The sequence below is a fragment of the Apteryx mantelli genome, chromosome 2 (genome assembly GCF_036417845.1).
Source record: "Apteryx mantelli isolate bAptMan1 chromosome 2, bAptMan1.hap1, whole genome shotgun sequence".
Lineage (NCBI taxonomy): Eukaryota > Metazoa > Chordata > Aves > Apterygiformes > Apterygidae > Apteryx > Apteryx mantelli.
The window spans coordinates 70,192,180-70,213,058 of NC_089979.1; the positions used below are offsets into that span (position 1 = coordinate 70,192,180).

Here is a 20,879-nt window from a genome sequence, read left to right on the forward strand (position 1 = left end):
CAGCATCAGTTCAGAAGCTGAAAGAAGCAGGTATCTGCTAGATTCCTTGGCCCAGAGCAGTGTCTGAATAACTCGCCTGGGAAGGCAAAATTACATTATATGGGAATGCATTTCCTCTTTTTTCAGAAAGGGGAAAAGGATTAGGAACTGAGAACAGGGCAGAGAGGTAAGATTGCCTCACATGTTCGAAGCCCTTCCTTCCACATCCTTGTGGGAGATGAATGAAACCTCATGACTGAAAAGCCAAAAAACAACTTAACTGGGAAAAGCCATTCTCCACAGAGCTATTGTTTGTAACAGGGAGGAAAGTAGGAATGGGGCTGGATTGTTGACCTCAGAACTGGGAAAAGGCATTCCAGCAAAAATCTAGCCAATGATCTGGACAGGGAGCTTTTTGACAGACTCAGGCATGGACCTGGATTTGCAGGTTTCTTTGTGTTAATAATTAAGTTCTACTTCATGTAGGTCACATGCCTTCTCTTGTTTTCTTTGGCCAGCCATAAGACTCTGGTGTCTTCACTTTGGTGAATCACAGGTTCCTGGGGCAGAGAGTTATGTTTGGATTCCTTGAGGACAGTTTCCTTTAAATTAAATTTTCTTTAAAAAGCCAAGTAGGGCAAAGACATTAAGAATGAAATATTCTAATACAGAAAACAGCCTTCAAACACTAACCAAAGGAGCAGAAGCAACGTTTTACTCATTGTGAAAAGACATACTCACCTTAGAAATGAGCAGCTGAAAACTTTGAACTTCAGCATCTTTTGGTTTTCTGTGGCAAACAGACCTCCAAGAATATGCTCCCGCTTCTTATATGGGTAGGTGAAGTAATATTATTTCATTCTACTTTCTCTTAGATGCCAATTTTTTTTTTAAAAGGTCTCTCAACAAAAGACCAAAAGCAACAAGGAAATGCGCCCCTTTCAGTACTTAGCACAAAATGACAATGCAACGAACAAAAAGCAGGTTATGAAACAGGTCATGGAGGAGATTTTTTTTTAAATACCATTCTGCACTGGGTTTTAGCACACAAGCTACTTGCAGCATGCCTAGAAGTGTGACAACAACAGGGATTCAAACTAAAACTTGCAAGATGCCAGTAAGCCATTTAATAACTGTGCATCAGCTCTGTGTGCCTGTAGAAAACCTAAGGCAGATGACCATATCTGTAGTCCTAGATGTAAAATAAATGAACACAACAGTTACGCTGTATATTTATATATAATAATTCCTGTGTAGAATGAACATATGCATTTCTTAACAATATATATTTATAAAATAATCTATATGTGTGTAGTTCCAGTGTATATTTTATTCACGTAATTGCCTTTAAATAGCTCTATAAACACTAATAAATTGTTACTTCACACTGTAAATGCATTAACTCATTGATTTTACACTTTATTATTTAAAAGTGAGATCTTCCTATGGAAGATCTCAGTGTGTATTTTGTGAAGGGACAGGCAGATCTGTTTTCCTGTTTTGACACTGACCTACATATTAAGCGCACATCTTTCTATTTAAAATTGGCATGTAAGGAAGCTGTTTGGACCTACCTCAATGATAGCCCCATCAGGTAGTCTGAGGAAATGTCTGTAGAGTTCCTGGAAGCCACTGAGATGGATAGTGTGTACAGACACGTGAACGGTGATGTCTCCTGAGGTAGCTGCAGAGTCAGAGATTTCATCTTGGTGCTGGAGGTCACAGCTGGAGACATCAGACTTGCTGGCATGGTCCTTCCAGATGTAATCATACACTGCCACCTAGTGAGACAGAAGGCCCCCCCCCAGACACACACACACACACACACACACACACACACACACACGTGTGCGTACACACACACACACACACACACACACAGCGTCCCCCCACCCCCCACCAAAGGAACATATTTAATTAACTTCTGGCAAGAGCTTAACAGATTTAAAATGATTTTACAAAAAATCTGCAAAGCCTGTACCATATGCAGTGCTTGCACACAGTTCTACTACATATTTTTTATGACATAGATCTAAATAGAGAAGATAGAGAAATCCCCAGTGTATATTCTATAAAGTTAATTCTGCACAGATGAAGCTGTAATTGACTCCCGTATTAACCAAAAGTAGGGAGATCAAGCAGGGTAGGTTAAACAATAAAATGGCAATGCTGATTTAAAAAAAAATGCTTACTGAGAATTTTGTGAACGAGTATTTGTATTTCTCTCTCTTTGAGAAGCCTTTGCTCCTTTACCCACAAGCACTTTTTAGTCTCTGATCTCTGCATAGTATTAAAATAACCTTGTGCTGCTAACTGAATTGTAGATGAGGCAGAGTAAATAAGGTGTATCTCTGTATGTTGTATAAAGCTAGTTTATTGACACAGTTACCTATTTTCCCTTTTTGCTACAAACACATTTGCTTGAGTAGATTTTGTACTGTCTTTTCTCAGTCAGAATTTCCATTTAACCATTTTCATGTCAATTCTTAAAACAGGCTGAACAGAATTCAAGATGTAAACTGCCACATAACACACAGTTAAAACAGCTCTTACCCTTAACTAGAACTGATGATAAGTATTATTTTTGTACTCCCACTCAAATGCAAGCTTTTTAACCTTTCGCTTTTGCAAGACCTTTGTGTAACTAGGTTTTTCCCATGAGATACCAGTCCTGTTTGCAGTAGGAAGGGATTGGTGATATGGTTATATCCTTATAATGCAGCAGCACGCTGTTCCTAAACACTTTCACTTAATACAGATAACATTTTCACTTAATACAAATAACTCTTTTGCTGGTATAGCACCTGCCATTTCCTTCGGCCAATTGTATACAAGCTGAAATGACTAGGTTTCACCAATGAAGGTAGTCACAGAAATTTCAAATTTAAGATAAGTACAACAAAAAAACTTCTTTTGTGTAGTTTTGCTTTTTTCTTTCTGCTGAAAGAAAAAGCTCAATTTCGTACAAGAGATCCAAAAATCACAAGATCCAATTTCTTTTTCCAGCAGGGATAAGTTAAGTTTAGCTCAGTTTGCTTGTGTTCCAGTTCACATTTACTCAGATATTCTTACACATTAGGAGGAATTGTGTAACTAGCAGTGTGCCGATGTCATGAGCTTGCCACACATGCTACTATTCTGAGCAACTGCCTTAGGAGAGGATTGTTTTCAGGTGAGTTAAGAAAACAGGCACATGCACTGAAAAGTATCTCTAACTCCTTCCCAGGAATGATAGAACAACAGGAAACTTCATTTTAGTGTCAGCTTTCATTTGCATCAGTCCTGAACAATTTTATACATTTTAAAATGAGGAAAGGTCATTAAAAATGAAGGTAAAATACACACAGTCTGAATTTCCCAAATCAAAGTCTCAGGGGTTAAAGGGCTTTCATTCAGAACAACTGGTTAGAAATACACAGCAGCTGCAGGAAATAGCCTTGGTAAAGACAAGCCCTACATTTTCTTCTGCCTAAGACGCAAATGTATTTCACGCTCCCACCACATGCAATTGCTCTGCAAGAATTAAGGTGACTGATGGTCTCATGAAAGCAGAAAGGCAGCTTCTTTTAGGACAGGCTCCTGGAAAGTGTTGGCCGGGGCAGAGCCAAGCAGCTGCAAGAACTGCCACACCGCAGGTCACAAGACAAGCACAAGGACCCCTGCCCCAGTTACCCTCCTCACTCGCCCCAGGACCTCACAACTGGGAGATCTTCCCTGTCTGGTCAAGAGCTCCAGGCCCTGCATGGCATCAAGTCTTCTCCCTGATTCATGACTTTGGGCAAGAGAAATGGCTGGGAAGGCCGGCTCAGGAGCTCAGTCTGCAGGGGATCTGCACAGCAGCTGGGGTGATCTCCGGACTGTGATGATCCTGCTCTTAAGCTAGATGCCTTTTCCCCTGTGCAAACTGACTGTTTTCTTCCCTCCCTCAGAATGTTTTCAGCCCTCCTGCATCAACTCCTCATGTTCCTTTTCTCTCTTCCCTTACCTCCATCTTTGTCCACTTTCTTTACATCTGCTTGCCCTTCTTTTGTGTTTGTCCCTATCAACACATATGGGGGTTTACCATACATTTTTCAAACCATGCATCACTCACTGTGTACACTGCATCCTTTTCTGCAGTTCTGTTTTGCTCATCTCTGTTGTGAGCTCTGTGGGGCAAGGAGTCTCACTCTGTGCTTGTACAGAGCAGAGGACAGCAAGGACCTCTGACTACCATCACACAAATAAATAACCATAAATATTTTCAATCAGTGCCAGAGTCAAGTGCAATTTATACCCCGTGGTTCCCGTGCTGGAATCCAACTCAGAGTTGCTCACACCTTTGTGCTCGAGCACCAGGGCAAAGACCTCCCTTGGGAGTTCCCAGCTGTAAGTGCTGGCCTGCACAGAGTATCCGTGCAGGGCCAGGTACCGCATCGGGAACCTGTGCCTCTCCACCTGCTCTGAGAGCAGACGGGCCTGTACGGCAGCGTGGGGTCAGCCAAAGCACCTGACCTGTCTTCAGATTTCAGGTCTGACAAACTCCCCTCACGGACATTTATATGACTAGCCAAGAGAACATGAAAATACTGATTGGCATGCCCTCCTCTTTCTTAAAAGCACAGCCTGATCATCAGACAGCTGAGAATGGAAAGCACCACCAAAACTGATGGTGCCGTGCTGAGTTGCACCACCCATGTCCAGTTTAGGGACAATGAAAAAGGAGGAAAGGGGGATGCATGATGCTAAGAGCCCAGTAACCACCAAACCAGTGCATCACTCGCAGGCCCTTCCTGAAAGTCACGAATTTTGTCGGAAGGCAGATACTGTAGTATGTACTGGAATATCAGCTGGAAATCAACCTAGGCAAAGGAAAGCGCAGATACTGTGGCTCCAGGCTGGGGGTGGTTCTGGATTTAGACTCCCCAGATCTCACGGACTGCTCAGTTTTGGCCTCGCTAGCACTGCTGTGAAGTATTTGGCAGGCTGATGTCCACTGCCTTGAAACTTTCAAAATGTGTTTCTGTTAAGTGATAGGTCACTAGAGAGCCGCTGTGCCCCACATAACCTGAAGTTAGCTCCAAAAGTAAACTCTACTGTCATCTGAAATTTCTATCATTAAGTTAATCAAAAATGTCCATTCATTTCTACGGGAATACAATATGAGTTAATAAATCCACCGAGACAGGCTAGTCAAGAGACTGTGCATATAGGACATGTCAGAGGAACTGAAGTTAGCTATGATCTAGATTCACAAGGGCTGACAAGAAACCACAAAATGCCAGAGCAGTGTACAGTAATCCTTAAATGAAATTCATCTTTCAGCAGAAAAACACATTAAGGATGGTAATTCAACTATAAAAGAGGCAGGCCAGAACAGGTTCAAATGCTGAATATTTCACAACATAACTTAATTAAAGCAGGAGTATGAGGCTGTTAATCATTTTATAATAGTTCAGCTTGAAATGAGGTCTGATGTGCATACCCTTACAGTTTGTTTTGATTATTATAATCACACAATGCTACATAGATTAAATGTAAATACACATTTTTCACTGGTCTTTAATATGTTGGTTTTTTTCTCCTTTAGATCATCTTCTCTTTGTGCAAGTATGCAAAGAGAAGAACTGGGAGGAAGGGTCATAAATTTAGGTCAGATCAGATGATTTAGTAAGTCTCTTGTGGGTTTAAGTCTTATTAATAATTTTAATACATTCTTCCTTGACAACAATGATTTCAATCACTGCTCCTTTAACGTACAGTGTGACGTAAAAATACACAGACTTCTAGAGGAATGGAGCATGCTTCTCATACAAAGGAAAGTAAATTATATCACCCACTGGATGTTGCAGCATGCAATCTAGAACAAAAGCCAAAAATATGTTTGTAAGTATAAAAAGAAATGCATTTTGGTATATATCTATATTATGCACATACCAAGCATATAGAAATATATGTTACTGAGGTAGAACACAGTAACATCTTAAATAAAAATATATTACTAAATATATATTCATAAATACATTCCACACTTGATGCACTGCAAATTAATATTAATATTTCCAAGTTCAGGGTATAGAAAAAGCCATATTAGTGCACAAAGGTTACGACGAGATTTTCTATTGTCTGGCAGCTTTTGTAAACAAAAAGAAAGGAAAAAGGAAGTCCTCAAAGTTTCAGAGCTAAAGGGGGAATTTGAGGAAGATAGACTTTTAGTATCTTTAATTCTTAAAATATATATATATATATATATATATACATACATACATGTGCCCAAACATTTTACTATGAGTAGCACCTATTCTTAACTGCTTGCCAGCATTGTTATTAGCAATATCATGTGAATTGATTCCAGCTTCATGCACTGCAAAATGTAAGAAAAATGTTTGAAAGCAGCATCGTCATTCAAATAAAATACATTAAATGAGCAATACGGACCAAACCAATGAGCTGAGAATGGGCAGAACTGCAAGCTGATCATGACAAATAATTAGCAAAAGTTACAAGCTGTTAACTTTAGGTGAAAGGGAAAAAGTGATGAAATTATAGGAAAAAGACATCAAAAGTCAAGGGTGTTGTATTTACTTCAAATAACTTTCATAAACATGGTAAATGCATTTTCTGTGGTAACAGCTGTAAATATGGGAATTGCTATCCTAGAGGCAATCTTTGTTAAACCAGTGTAGCTCTACAATTAAAAAAACAAAAGTGGGCTAGTATTAACCTTCAAGGGAAGCTCAGCACCCCTTAAGTATTTCAAGCTCCATCTCTGACACGGTGCTGCTAAAAACCTTGCCAGCAACTCGGGGAAAAGAACAGTTACTTTGTACACGCACATTTACATGGCCTTGCCTAAAAACACACTCGCTACTTGGGTCAATGGCATCTTGGCTGTCTCCAGATCCAGGTCAGGCAACCGCTGAACCTTAACACAGAACCAGCTCTGACAGGGGAGAACATGATCAAGACACCTTAGGAAGGATGGGGTGTTTATAAGAAGTGAAAATGAACTCACTATGAATAAACTGTGAAAATGGAGAAATGGAAAGTAAAAGCATAAATGAAAGGAGCTATTATGACTGTCAGAAGGCATATCATCACAAAAAAAATCATGACCCATTACACAAATTTCTCCCATATTCAATCCTTTAAATATATGTATGTATGTGTATACTTATACTTGCACATATACAGCGTATTTCAAAGACGCAACAGCGTGTGCTCTGGTGTCGGGGAAAATAATGAAGAATATGCATGTCTTGGGTTGGTAAAGGCCTCTGCTGGCAAAGGACCTCTGCCAGGCACGTGTGCATCTCTTCACAACCCTTCTGTTACTCCAGGTCTACAGAGCTGCCTCTACTGCGAGTGCTTTCAAAATCCCATCAAGACATGGTTAAACCAGTGTGATATCCCCACCTACAACTGTCTGCAGTAACCCTACAGATAGATAGATAACTTGTTTCTAAATTGTTCTATTTATGAGCATAATGGACCGACATAATGGACCAATAGTATCTGGGAATTGTTTATTTCAGTCAAATTATGAATGCCTGAAGCATCGTTGTTACAGTCTTCCCTGATTTATTTAATAAACTGACATGGACAGACTGAATGATGAAAATAACCATGTACAGAGAATAAGCTCTTTGTAAACGACCGAGGAGAAATCCCAGAATAGATTTATGGCAAGCTGCTTAGCATTGTAACACTAGGAAACAGCAGAGGTTTTTTTTTTTATTTTTAAATTGTGATAGCGTCATGTTTATGGATATGTCCAAATGAACAATTATGCAGATCTTTTCTAGGGGATGATTTTGGTCTCTTGTTTTTAGATATTACAAAGCACTGTCACATATTTCTTAGTCACGGTGCACCCATTGCTAGCATAGTCTGCTGCTGACCATCCCATCATTTCAGATCTAAATCTTACATGGTTTTAAGTTTCCACACTTGAGTCATCCATAAATAATAATAATAGTAATAAATAATATAAAAATGTAGAAATAGACTCGTCTAAACAATAGTAAATTTGGAAATATGCAATCTCAAGCATTAAGTCAAGGAAAACTGATATTCAAGTCAGCAAAACCTTTTCTGAGCAAAGAGTGAGTGAAAATTAAAGTCTGCAGCTTTCTTGCATTTCCTCATGCATAGCAGTGCCTTTGTCCACTGATTTGCCCTAAGGAAAGGAGATAAAATACATTCCCTTTCTATTCCAGGGAATCCTGCTGTACTCCAAACCCAGAATGGGTTTAGCTCAGATGGCTAAGAGAAATCTCTCTCCACGCCTCGTTTCCCAAATTTATAAGGGATGCTGGAATCAGTTACTTAAGAAAGCATCTTCAGTAACTTCAGACAGACAGAATTTTATATACACAAGTGTTTAGGAAAAGCTATTTTCCCTATGGAAGTCAGGATTTTAATGCATACAAGGGCATATCTGTGTAAATAAGAATGTCTGCTATTCATTATCTGCTCATCAACATTTGTTATTCATTACTCATCTGTTTACAAATGTAATGCAGTTGGAAAGCAGAAATAATACTATATGACTTTGGTGACCAAACATACACCAGAAACAACAAATAGTAAATAGCTTGACTGAGCAGTTCATCTTATGGGATAAAATTTGCCCACACAAGGCACTCTGCAAAAATTTGGAAAAGCAAAACAAAATGTAACAGACAGATCTGTACAAAAAAAAAAAAAAAAAAAAACACAGTGTGGTTCAAAAAGAATCTGTAAACAGAAAACAAAGGAGCCGAGTTTGTCAATTAACCTATTTGCAACGAACATTTTATGTTAGGCTCATACTGTTTGGAACAGATTATACAGAGAGGAAAGATAGTTAAAAGAAAGAAGTTGGTGTCTGTTTGGGTGTGAGCACACTTTTACACACCTGTGACTTACGTCAGAAAGACAGATCTGTTCCTGGCAGCTAAATAACATTTTCAAATCTGGGACACTACCTTGGCAGTAAAACAGCTGAGACCTTAAAACTTAAATACATTGGACTGTTTCTGGTTGCATCTTCTCCAGCTTCAGGAAATTTCCTTCGATGAAGGCAGAAAAATTGTGTATCCTTGTGCCAATGGGAGTAGAGTGTAGATTACAAAATGTGCTCACGTGCAGGGTGCATTTTGTTGGATTCTTGACCAAGTTTTAATTTTTAAACTTTTTTTTAATAGTCTTCAAACAATATCAAACTTACTACGAGCTTTTTCTGAGAATCAGAATAATTTTCCTATTTTGCTTGCTCAGAGCCAGCTCTCTTTCCAAGCAGATAGAAAGAGAAAAGGTTGTGAAAGGGAAAAGCACACTTGAACTTTTTCAATAAAACATATGTGAGAATCCATGAAAGGCAATTGCCACCCATTTAGAAATGTTGTCATTTTTCTCTGTTTTTTTCAGTAATTCTAATGAGTATACTAAATACCACCATCATGGATATTAATTATCGAACAGATTTAGCATAAAGGCGTTTAGAAACTCTTGTGCACACTATGGCCTCATTGCTCCAGCTGCTGCACAAATGGGCAGAAACAGGCTCCCAGCAGAACAAAGAGTTAACAACCTGCAGGGAGTTCAAAGCACTAGCCATATTAGTACACATATGTGGCTATTTGCTTTAACTGTGTGGAAGTTATCTATTTTTCCAAATAATCGCCACTAATTGCTTCCTCGCAGACAGCACTGCAGAGGTAGGCCATTGAGAGAAAACAGAAGGAAAACTGTTTCCTGATCACTTTCCATGACAGAGGGACTGTACAGGGGAAGTGCGTGCCAGTGTATTTGTGTGACAATTTGATGGGTAGTGGCAGTAAAACAAAGCTGGTTTCATTGGTGGAAAAAAAAGGAAGAAAGACAGTGAAGAAGAGAAGTCAGATATGAGGAACTTAGTCTTCCTGTGTTCAAGACTGGCATTCCCATTATTGTCCTTCCCACAAGACCCTTTTTTTGGCTCCATACGGCCCATCCTGAAGTGCCTTGTTTGCAAAGGTGTTTTCTTGTTGCAAGTTGATATCTTCTTTTTTCAGGAGTAGGGTTTTATTTTTGACTCTGCAAACATTTTATCCATCCCTGGCACAGAGGCTTCTCTGAAAATTTAAAAGTAGAAATGCATTGTAGCAAGTGAGCAAAAGGTCAAAGTTTCAGGGCAGTTTGCAAAAGCCTTCAACAGGGTATGCAAACCAGTTGGGTCTGCAAAACTTGTCAAAAGAGCTTGCAACAGGCTGCCTCCTGGGGTTTGCAGAGCATACCAAGAGCCTCCAAGCAATGTCTTCTTCCTTGCTTGAGTTAAGAAACCAGATAGTGAAAATTCTTCTGACAATAGTATTTCCCACTTGTAGCACAGTGGGAAAAACAGCCCCCATTGTGGTATTTCAGCAGTTCTGCCTTCAGTTCTAGAAAAAGCCATGAAGTGCACAAAAATAAAAAATGATCGTTACAAAAAAGAAAATTTAACTGAACATTTCAATCCCTAACAAACAGTTTATGGTTAAGGTTCAAGTTCGGGGCAAATGTGTGGCGTGATTTCATGTCTGGAAGAAAGATTCTGTTCATATTTGATTTGATCTCAACTGTTTTTGTCCATTCTGAATCAAAAGTTACTGTCTAACATATCCAGAAACAATTGCATTCTATTATTGAATTTGGTGTGCTTAGTTTGGGGGAAAATGGTTTAGTGTACTGTGACAAATTGTCTGTTATAATGAAGCTTATTATTAATGGACTGTACTTTTATATCCTTATTTTTTCCTCCTCAGAAGATAGCAGAGTTCAGCATCCGATAAACATGTAAATTGCATTTTCCTTTTCACACAGGACAGATTTCAACTTCTGAACCAACAGTCAACAAAGATTCCCCCAGCTGCTAGAAGAAAAAGTAAGTATTTATGAAGAAAGGCATAATAAGATCAGAGAGAAGCTTGTCATAAAAATGCACATTGCATAATACATGATGGATCAATTCTATTATTTAACTTTTGCATAGATGTAACAATACAGAGATATGCTAACCATCATAGTCAGCATTAATTTACAGTGGGAAAAATAATTAGAATCTCACTTTTTCTGAAGAATGGAGTGAAAATGTAAACAATGCTTCCCTCCAGGCAAGTGCTTTATCAAGTTGACAGGTGCATTTGAATTTCCATGGGTGGGGGACATAATAGGTTATTTATGTGTCATTTTAATAGAAAGGCCCAACCATCAAGATGGACAGGAGACTTTATCAGTACTGCTGTTTGCAACTAATCCACCAATTTAATGCCCCATGAAAATACCTGCAACAAAACCTGGACATTTTTCTTTTCCACTCCATTACAGGCAAATCAATATGGGTGCTATTTATCTCAAATCTTTGACTCAGCAGGTGCCAACTACACAGAGCTCCTCACAATGCTGGTGCATTGGCACAGCCACATTAACATACAGGCCTTGACTGCTGGTGCAATCAGTGAATCCAAAACAGAATCACAAAAGTGCACCTGGCTCTCTATTTCGGCACCAAATGCAAGCAAGCAAGAAAACTTGTTGCATTTTTCTGGAGAGTAAGGAGACGACAGCCTTCTGGCATTTGCCCTTACAGGATGTCTCTGCCAGTCAAGACTTCTGTGCTGTCTGTTTTGCTTTCTTCTCAGCATCTGAAGCTTACTATCACAATAAGAGTTGTTGCATGTGCCACACAGCAGTGAGAATCCTGCAATTAATACTGCGTTTATTGTTTGTGTTGCAGTGGCGTTTCCAAAACATGGCTGTGGGCCAAGACCTGTCTTCTGCAAGGTGCTATGAGAACTTAGGTGCAGAACAAAAGACAAGTCTGTGCCACAAATTAAGTGCAAACAGGACCTGATCATGCCAGACACTACAACATCCTGTCAATTCAGTGGTAGATTTATCCCGGAAACGTTGAAAGTTATCAGTTTTGCTGGTCACTTTAAAATCAATTTTTGTCTATGTGAATGCAGTATACACATCTACATGAACGTACAAACACACTATTGTTAATATATTAAAAAAAAAATCTTGTTTAATTATTATCTTGGGGACACTAACAAACAGCAACAGGTTTTATTTTTAGTTCTAAAAAACTCCAACACAACTTTTAAAAGTTTTCAATTATAGCAACAGTATTTAAATTGGACACTCCCTATTTTGCACAGATGTCTGGAATATCCTTGGTTATGGATTAGCCATAAGCCAGAAAATTATTATGCATTTCCCAGATGTAACAGGATTACTTACATAGATTTGCAAGAAATATGAATAAGAGAAATAAGAAATATGTTAAAACGTGGATTCTAGTCACACCCTCCTGTGCATTAGCTCTGCTTAAGGCAGCCCATGCTTGTCCTGTGATGGACTTTGATGTCCATTGATGCATAGCCTTGATATGATCCAAAGTAAATTTGGTAGCCACACTCCAATTTGTTTTTCTCGCCTCGATATTTTCATCTATACTAGCAGACAGCTTGCCCCTGTGCTTGTCTACAATTATTCCTACTACTTTCATAACCCAGAGCATGATCTGACAGTTTCCCAGTTCTTCACTGCAGTAAGAGGGTTCTGCACAGTCAAAGCCTGGCCTACTCCACACAAGAGAGAAAGAAAGTATTTTGCATTAGGGAATGTTTTAAAAGACTTTAAGAGCTAAAGGTTTTCATTATTACATATCTATCCTCATCTGTGTGCAAGTTCAGTTTCCAGATTCATGACCCTCCAGGGTCTATATGGCCTGGCAGGACAGTCCCCTGTGAGCTTAGAAAGGCTTTGAAGAGATCTAAAGAAAATAGAGGTAATGAGATCATCCACCATTCCCATGTCCATTTAATAATATGGAGACAATTCTTTCCTAAGACACATAGATACAGCTCCCAGAGATGTTACAAGGATATATCTGCAAGCACCTTCAGGCCCCCTCAGTACTCTCATTCAGATCATTCTTAACACTGGCTATCTGAAACTTTTTGCAAAAGCAAGCAATTCCTAACAACATAAATTTGATTAAAAACAGACCTAGGACATTTCCTATACTCAGTGTTTCAGTCTACAAAGCTCATGTATCCCCACGGTTAATTAGGAAATACTACTCATAATCAGATCCACTTAAAATAAAATGTATCTTGTCTGAACTTAGCATCTTAACAAGCTTCAGAAACAGCTACTGCTCTGTTATTCTTTCATTATTTCTAACTTGGTGACATGTGTTTTCTGCGTAGAAGGGCAATGCCCCTTCTCCCACTGGCAGAGAAGGGCTAAACACACTGCGTTCCCTCTCAAGGCATGTCATTGAGCCTATGGACCTCATGCAAAAGCAGAGGTCCAATGTGAGGAAGTGGAAGGCCTGCTGCTCACAGCTGTCCTGCTAGCCTGAGAGCAAGCGATAGGAGATCTGCAACATGGATGCATTGCCCTCTTGCAGATACTCTCCACAGCACCAGCATGCAGGAAAACCTTTGAGCAACCCAGAACTGCGGTTGAAAAGAGGGTAGCTGAGCTAAGCTGGCTGCAGCCTGCACCTTGCATCCGTGACAGCCCTCCTTTACAGGAGTCGTTCAGGAGATCACAGGAAGCAGGCTAGGCCAGATGAATTTCCCAAGGGGGCACAGATGAGCAGCTGCACGTGGGGCAAGAGAAGAGAGCCCCAGGAAAGACACTGAACGGGATGCCTGAGCCATTCACAACCAGTCAACAGGCCACCATCTAGGGGCAAGTATTTTCTCATCTCCTTGTGTGACAGCACCTTGCAGATCACTCATGTATTGCCTTGAGAAGAGCATCACAGGCTGTGAATGGTAAAGCATGAGAAAGAAACCCAAATAAATTACTTTGCTTCTTTTTAATTAACCTATTAAAAGGCAGCTCACACAATGTAGCAGGCTATACAATTGCAGGATGTTACGCTGGCAAAACAAACACAACTGGGAGTCTAAAATTTTAACTAAGTTTTATATCATTGTCTCTTTTTTGCTCCTCTTGGACACTGACACCTTCCACAAGCCATGTAAGGAATGTAGGCAGCATAGTATGTGTAGCATTCATGATCTCTCAGACAGGAGATACTGAAAAGGAAGATGACTGTTTACTCCCTAATGATTTTGCTTCAATTTTGATAGCTTGATAGGTGACAGATTTCTTCTCCAATCACAGGACTAATGAGAGGTGTCGCTGTTTTCAACTCAATTTTTGTTACGTAGTGAAGACATCATAGAAAAGCTGAACATTGAAAATTATTTTGGCCGGAGTGAACAAAAGTTGATTCAACTTATACTAAATGGAGGAATATAAAAAATAGCACCTATAACCAAGACTTTCTGTTTCAAAATGGCAAACTGAGGAACTGGTTAGTAAAATCAAGAAGCATCTGAAATGCAGCTTTAAAAATATAGATCTAATATCCTTTCAGCATTTGTTCTAGGTAAATGTTATGCTTCTTACAGTGGGATTTGTATCATGCTATATAAATCTTTAATTTCTATTAAAAATGTACACTGCATAGTAGTGTAGATAATGCATCAAAGCAATTCCATATCTCATTAAAAACTACTATGTTTTTTCCTTTGCATGTGTGTCTGATTCACTGCAGCTTTACTGCTTTTATGCTGGTGTAACTTCTTTGATGAGCCTACACTAATATAAAATTAGAGTGAGTGAAAGTAGCATAGAAATGAATCAGGTCCACATATTTAATGTTTTTAAAATGAAACCAGAACATTTCCCCAACTTAGTAGAATAAAGTATCAATCAACAGAATGCTAAGCATAAAAATTCATCAGTCAAACTGTTTTAGTGTTTAAGAAGAAAAGCGGCAAATGTGCACAAGAATACTGCAATGCCTTCTTAAGTTGCAGCGTTACTAAACACCCAGCTGATACTTTCCAAGGATCAAAAGCACTAAAGAAAAAAGCTGGTTTCTGTATAGTGATTGCCTGAGATTGATTCAGCTGACAGCCAGCTTTTTGATACATGTAGCTGTTTTAGTTCCCAATCAGAACACTCTGTATCATTTCTCAGCATTTTGCTGGTTTCTTTTCTTGTTATATATCTTATGGGGATGGGTGAACCAATTCCAAGAAGACCAGAAAACTCCCAGCACATCTGCAATTTCAAGTGATTTTTAATGATTTGGTTTTAAAGATGCTTTACCACATTTAGGAAAATATCACCAAAGGGCTGTAGACTTAAAGTCTTAAGACACTGTGAATGGGAATGCTTCAATTTTTTTCTCAAGTTAAAATATATTTTGAGAAAATATATTTTAGGATCCCTGCTGGGAATAAAGCTAGGGAAGTGATATTTATGAATCATTGTTCATTCATGTTGAGGATTCATTTTGCATCATTACAGAGGATCAATAACCTTGTTTAGCTCCTCCTCTTATTTAATAAGTGTCCAGCTGGCTGTACCTTGCATCACTAGTTAAAATTCAAAATTAAAGATCAGGCTATATTAGCAAGCGATCGCCAATCAAAAGCACTGTTCTGTCTGCCCAGACTATTTGCCTTCTTGAAGCAGGACCAGCTCTAGGCACAAGCAAAGCAGGTAGATCAAAGCCTGGGAGATCAAAATGAGTTTTGCTTCTCTATCTACTTTGCCCACAGCACTGCCCTGGCTGCACCAAGGGAGGGTCTCTGCTCTGGGGCTGCTCCTTCCAGAGTCAACAGGAGCAGAAGTAGATTGGCAGGCCCCACCACAACAGTGACCGAGCCCCTCCAACAGCAAGAGCTACCAAAGCTGGACCCCATTCCTGTAGTAGCAGCATCCCATTCTACCTGTGCTGCTAACAATTCTTGACTTTGACCTGCAGTGGGCGTAGACAACGACACCAGGATTTGTTGTACCAGGTCTAGTTTAAAGCAGTCTACTATAGTGCTCTATCAGACAGCATTTCAATAGAATTCAAATTTGCCTCCCAGAATTAGATCCTGTCTTGGTCCCTGCAAACTGGAGCTATCTTGAAACTTAAGAGTGTGATGTTTAATAATCCTTTCCACAATACTATTTTTATTACCTTGGGATAACACCAGTATTCTTGAAACAAACGGCTTCTCCAACTTTCAGTGCAACTGGATTTATACATACAATAATTCAATGAAATAGAATTGCTAGAAGTACTATTTTAATGTTCTCTGCTTTGAAATATTGCAATTCTCTTTTTTAGAAAATCAACTTTTCTATACTTCTGTTTTCTTCACAGCTTGTTTGTACATCACAAATTTATTCTGCATGTAATACATGACTCTCAACTGACCCACATACCTATCCGTAACTTTCAGAGATAATTCTATCTATTTACATTTATAGCTTTCCCCTGCACACCAAAGTCTTCTAATACTCAGGCAGGTGATACAAGAGAAATGTTTGCAAAGTCCCTGAACAGACAATGTACTCGAGAGAAACAATCTGATTAAGTTCTAGTGTACTATGCTGTCTAACATCTTTACATCCCCATTGGCAATCTGGGAATTTGGAGAGTGGCTGCTTGTAGATTCTCTCACTATTTGGGAATAAAAGAGAAACAGAAAGAGACACTGAGCATGATTAAAAGACAGTACAGTTAATCAGTTTCTGGCAGGAGGGAAAGTTTGCTATGGGCTGTCACCATAAAGGTGTCATATGAGGGACACTGTAAAACGTCACAACTACATTTTATAGTGGAAGGGTACCAGCTGAAGTACAAAACCATAACTGCATAGCAGAAGGAAGATACGTGACCTCAGATTTTGGTCATAACTGATGGAAGAAATTCAGGTTTCCTCCATGGCTAATTTACAAGCTGTGTTAAATTCACCTCCTGTACTGGTTACATCTGAAGAAAAGGAAAAGGACATTTGATAACTTTACTAAAGATTTCATTGAGAGTTTATACAATGTTAGATGCTCAGCTACCTAACAGATCACTTGATCTTTTGTTCTTGTTCAGGTAAAGGATTGAGAAGTGGCAAAGAATAAGAAAAACCTATTCAACTGGTACAACAAACTATTTTGATTTAGGAACAAAGCCAAATAAAAAAAAATTCCAATATAGTTTCCAAAAAGTTATGTTTGCAATTTAAAATACCCATAGGGCAGATCTAAGTTACATGACCAATACTTAATGTACAGTACGTGATAAGACGACACATGCAGTTTTGAAACTTGGCAGTAATTCAGAAAAAGAATACTTTGCTGGCCATTAACAATTTCTGAGGAATGTATTCATATTTATTATATATGCCTATAGTTGAGTTCCTGAGTGATTATAGTTATAAAAGTGTCTTCTCATATAGTCTTAGGACACCAAAAACTGCACTGCAAAATGAAGCTGTAAGGACTGATAAGCTGTCTTTTTGTTCATGCTAACACATCAAATACACACCTTGAGCTTGCTTTGCGTTTGCAGATGCAAATGGAGAGAAACAGCAACGGATCTAGAAGGGTGCAAATCATATGAGAATCAAGCCCTCAGTTTTGTAAAGGCCCTTGAGGGGTCTGGTTGAAGGGAGCAACATGACCATTACACAGAAATATTTTAACATGCTTTAATGAAACTAATCTCATACAGAGATACTCATACAAACTAAAATAGCAGACAACAATGAACACTTATACTTTCAGTTTTATGCTAGCAAGGTTTAAATAATATATTAAAGTTGGGGTTGTTGGGTTTTATGTTTTTGTTTGGGAGATTTTTTTTAGAAACGCGTGTGTGTTTTCCAATGGAGCTGGTACTGTATTGCAGCTGTTCAATATTAGATGCAAGACCTACCAGCCCTCAAACCTCGCATTAGAAACAGACCTTTGGCCAAGTTGGGTCCTCATTTAGACCTTGGCAACCCTGCTTGCATCAGTGGGGGTAATCTGACCTCTCATTTGAATAATGCAGTGCAGTAATATGGTTCTGGTTTGTATTTTCCATGATCGTTTCAGTTGAAATGCAACAACTCCCTGGATTGTGTGTGAGATGAAAATGCCTTCCAGAGGTGACAGCACAGACATAGGAATCATGTCTGATCTGACAAACCATGTGGCAGGGAGAGGTTACAGCACTGTGCCAGTCTGAGCACAAAAATACCTGCCTAGTGCTCTCCTGATAACCTTGCACTAAAAGAATCAGAAAAGGCACAGTGGGCAATATAGGGCAGTGAGAGCTCTCAGAGCGATGTGTTCAGCTCCTGAGCATAAGCAAATTACATGTGAATTTGATCTTTAGTAACAAAAGGTGTCCCCCCTTCTCTCTCTATCCAGCCACAATGAAACAGTGCACATACAAAGTGAGCAAAATTCAGCCCAGACTAGAGAGAAAATTTCCAGTTGAAAGAACCACATCAGAATAGGATTAACTTGATAGTGAACATGGTTTAGTAATCCATTTAAGACATATCCTTGTTGGCTGAATCATTATCACTCTGAATTTAGGGAGTTTAAGAAACTGATTGTTTGTATACCAAGCGTTTCAAGTGTTAACTTTTATTCCCTTACAAAAAAGATGAAATACAGTATTAGAAACCTTCAGGAAATAAGCAAAAGCCTATGACCTATGGTAACTTTCAACCCCACTTGCTTAATACAAATATGAAAAACAGAATATCATGGGGTTGAGAAAGCTAAAAAAATACTGTCAGTTCTCTGTTTATTTTTGTTAGTTTATTTGTTCTGTAAAGCCTCTCCTTGTCCAACTGCAGTGACAATGATTCTCAAAAAAGCCTGGGCTGGGAATTCGAATCCAAAGCTTTTAAGTAAGAATCGTTGCCTGGCCACACATCAACCAGAAGAAGAAACAACAAACTCTATTCATGATGATGCCACATCACCAAGAAAACAGAATGAATGTATTTGAACTGCAGCATCTTTGCCTCATTCAAGAATTTCCATTAGGTTTTGTTTAAACTGCACAACCTTCTTCGTCCAGGCAGAAAAGAAGGAGGCTTGTTCCATGAAAGTAAAGCAAAAGAAAACAAAACAAAACTTTTAAAGCCAAAACGTTTAGCTTAATCCTTCTCTAAACCCTATTACACATTCAACAAATGACAATAGTAACCCTTAGTGGCCAGAGATGAAACAATACACTGAAGAACAAGAAGTGTTTCTTCATAGTTAGCTTAAAGGGAACTGTCAGGTTTAAAAAAATCATAAATTCCTTTCTCATTGTACACTCACACCTATTCACACAGCTCTGTCACATCATTATACCCATGCTACAGCTCAGTCAAGCTGCCAGAATAGTATAAATGAGAATCAGACACCAAACTTTTAAAGCAGAGTTACTTGTACCATCACCAGTGCAAAAGTAAAGAGACTATTTGTAAATTTGGCTTGCTTACTTATGGTGTTTTGCATTCAGCCTGAACAACTAGACAAAAAATAACAAGAAATTACTGTAAATGATAATGAAGTAAGCTTTGCCTTGCTTCTGATTGCTTACCCTTTCCAGCATCCCAGTGTTTCGATCGTAAACAGTGCAAAAGAATGCTATATTCTTTCAAAGATGTCATTACTGTAATTTGTTTTTGAGATTTCGGGGGGGGGGGTTGTCGCTGTTGTTGTTGTCTTCCCTCCTCATTGCAAAAGCCTGTTCTGTTTGTGTTTAGTTTTCATCACAAAATATACATTTGGGAACTATCTAAAGGGTCGATTTCAAGTATTTAACATCACGTACAAATAGATTAGGGCCAACAAGACACTGCAATCAATGCAAAAATTGCTCCTGTGATATTTACATGCTGAATATAGTTCCTTAGGCAGGCTGCATACGTGAGTGAAAAGAACCCTAGCCCACACGCACTCATTTCAGAGTGTAAATACGGCAAGAGGAAATTGAGGGTAAAGACTCCAAAACAGTCATAATCTGCTGTCATATCTCTCACTCACACACATGTGTTTATAGTTTTACTTGTAAAAACTGAACAAGAAAATATTTTGAATATTTTGCTATTCCTGGGCCCCCTTTGTTCTTAGTCAGTCTCCACGACAGCCAATTGTGTGCTTTGAGCTGCTTTGCAGCAGCCTCCACGGCGTGGAGCTCCCCATGCCAGGATGGATGCCCCATGCAGAGCTGCGGCTTCTTGGCCTGCTGCCACCTGCCCCTCTGCACCAGCAGAGGTAAGGGCCCTCTTGGCCGCAGGATAAGAAATGGCCATTTCAACCTGCTGCCAAGTTTTCAATAGACTTTCCTTAAAGTAGGTCTGCTCTCTCCAACCACACTAAAGCATGGTCTCTATTTTAGCAAGTGGCATGATTTCTAGACAGTTTAAAGCCTCTTCCCACCAGCAGTCCAAGACCTCTGGTCTTCTGACAGCCTGCATTTCAGCTGCCTAGTGCTTCCACCCCTCGCAGCGTCTTTGGGCTTTCATGCCTTTTTGCTCAGATATACAGACCTGACCAGTGAAAAAAACACTCGTTCACACTCATGGCACTTCTCTTAGGAGCACTACTGTATTCCTGTGTCACAGAGGATGCTAATACCACTTCAGTTATTTGATTCCAGATCTAGTTTCTCTGAAGAATGTTTCTTAAATGAAGACCCTGATCTCCCCTCCTCAGAGCACTGGCATTGATCTGGCCACATTGCATGGATCAGGACACATCTGTTCAAGCAGAGAACAAAAAGACTATCTGCTTATCACATAGCTAGGTGGCAAGAGACAGCAGAAGCAGCCAAGCAGATGCAAGGAAACTGTCATACCAAGAAAGGAGACCTAGACCAGAACTCACAGATTCTGCAGGAACATATATCAGATTTACTTTTGAAGATGACAAGAATGGAAGGAGCTACAGTGAAAAAGCAGTGCTTTTCTGGAGATATTTTTAGTGAGACATACTGGACCTTCTTCCATTTCAAGACATCTCTGTCACTGGAACTAGTGATTGGGTTTTGCGGGCACTGCAGACTCACAGTCTCTGAAACAGGGGACAGCTGAACATTGCCAACACCAAGAAGC

At 39.3% G+C, this 20,879-nt stretch overlaps 1 protein-coding gene across 1 annotated transcript in view; it reads right to left on the bottom strand.

The window, feature by feature from the left end:
• Nucleotides 1-452: 452 nt before the first annotated feature.
• The window catches only part of LOC106500429 (uncharacterized), a 119,419-nt gene continuing 98,992 nt past the window's right edge, over nucleotides 453-20,879 (bottom strand). The window contains exons 13-14 of the mRNA XM_067292162.1: nucleotides 1,554-1,760; nucleotides 453-581 (exon numbers count right to left, since the gene is read on the bottom strand). Of these exons, the coding sequence (XP_067148263.1) occupies nucleotides 453-581; nucleotides 1,554-1,760 (336 nt within the window). The remainder of the gene's footprint in view (nucleotides 582-1,553; nucleotides 1,761-20,879) is intronic.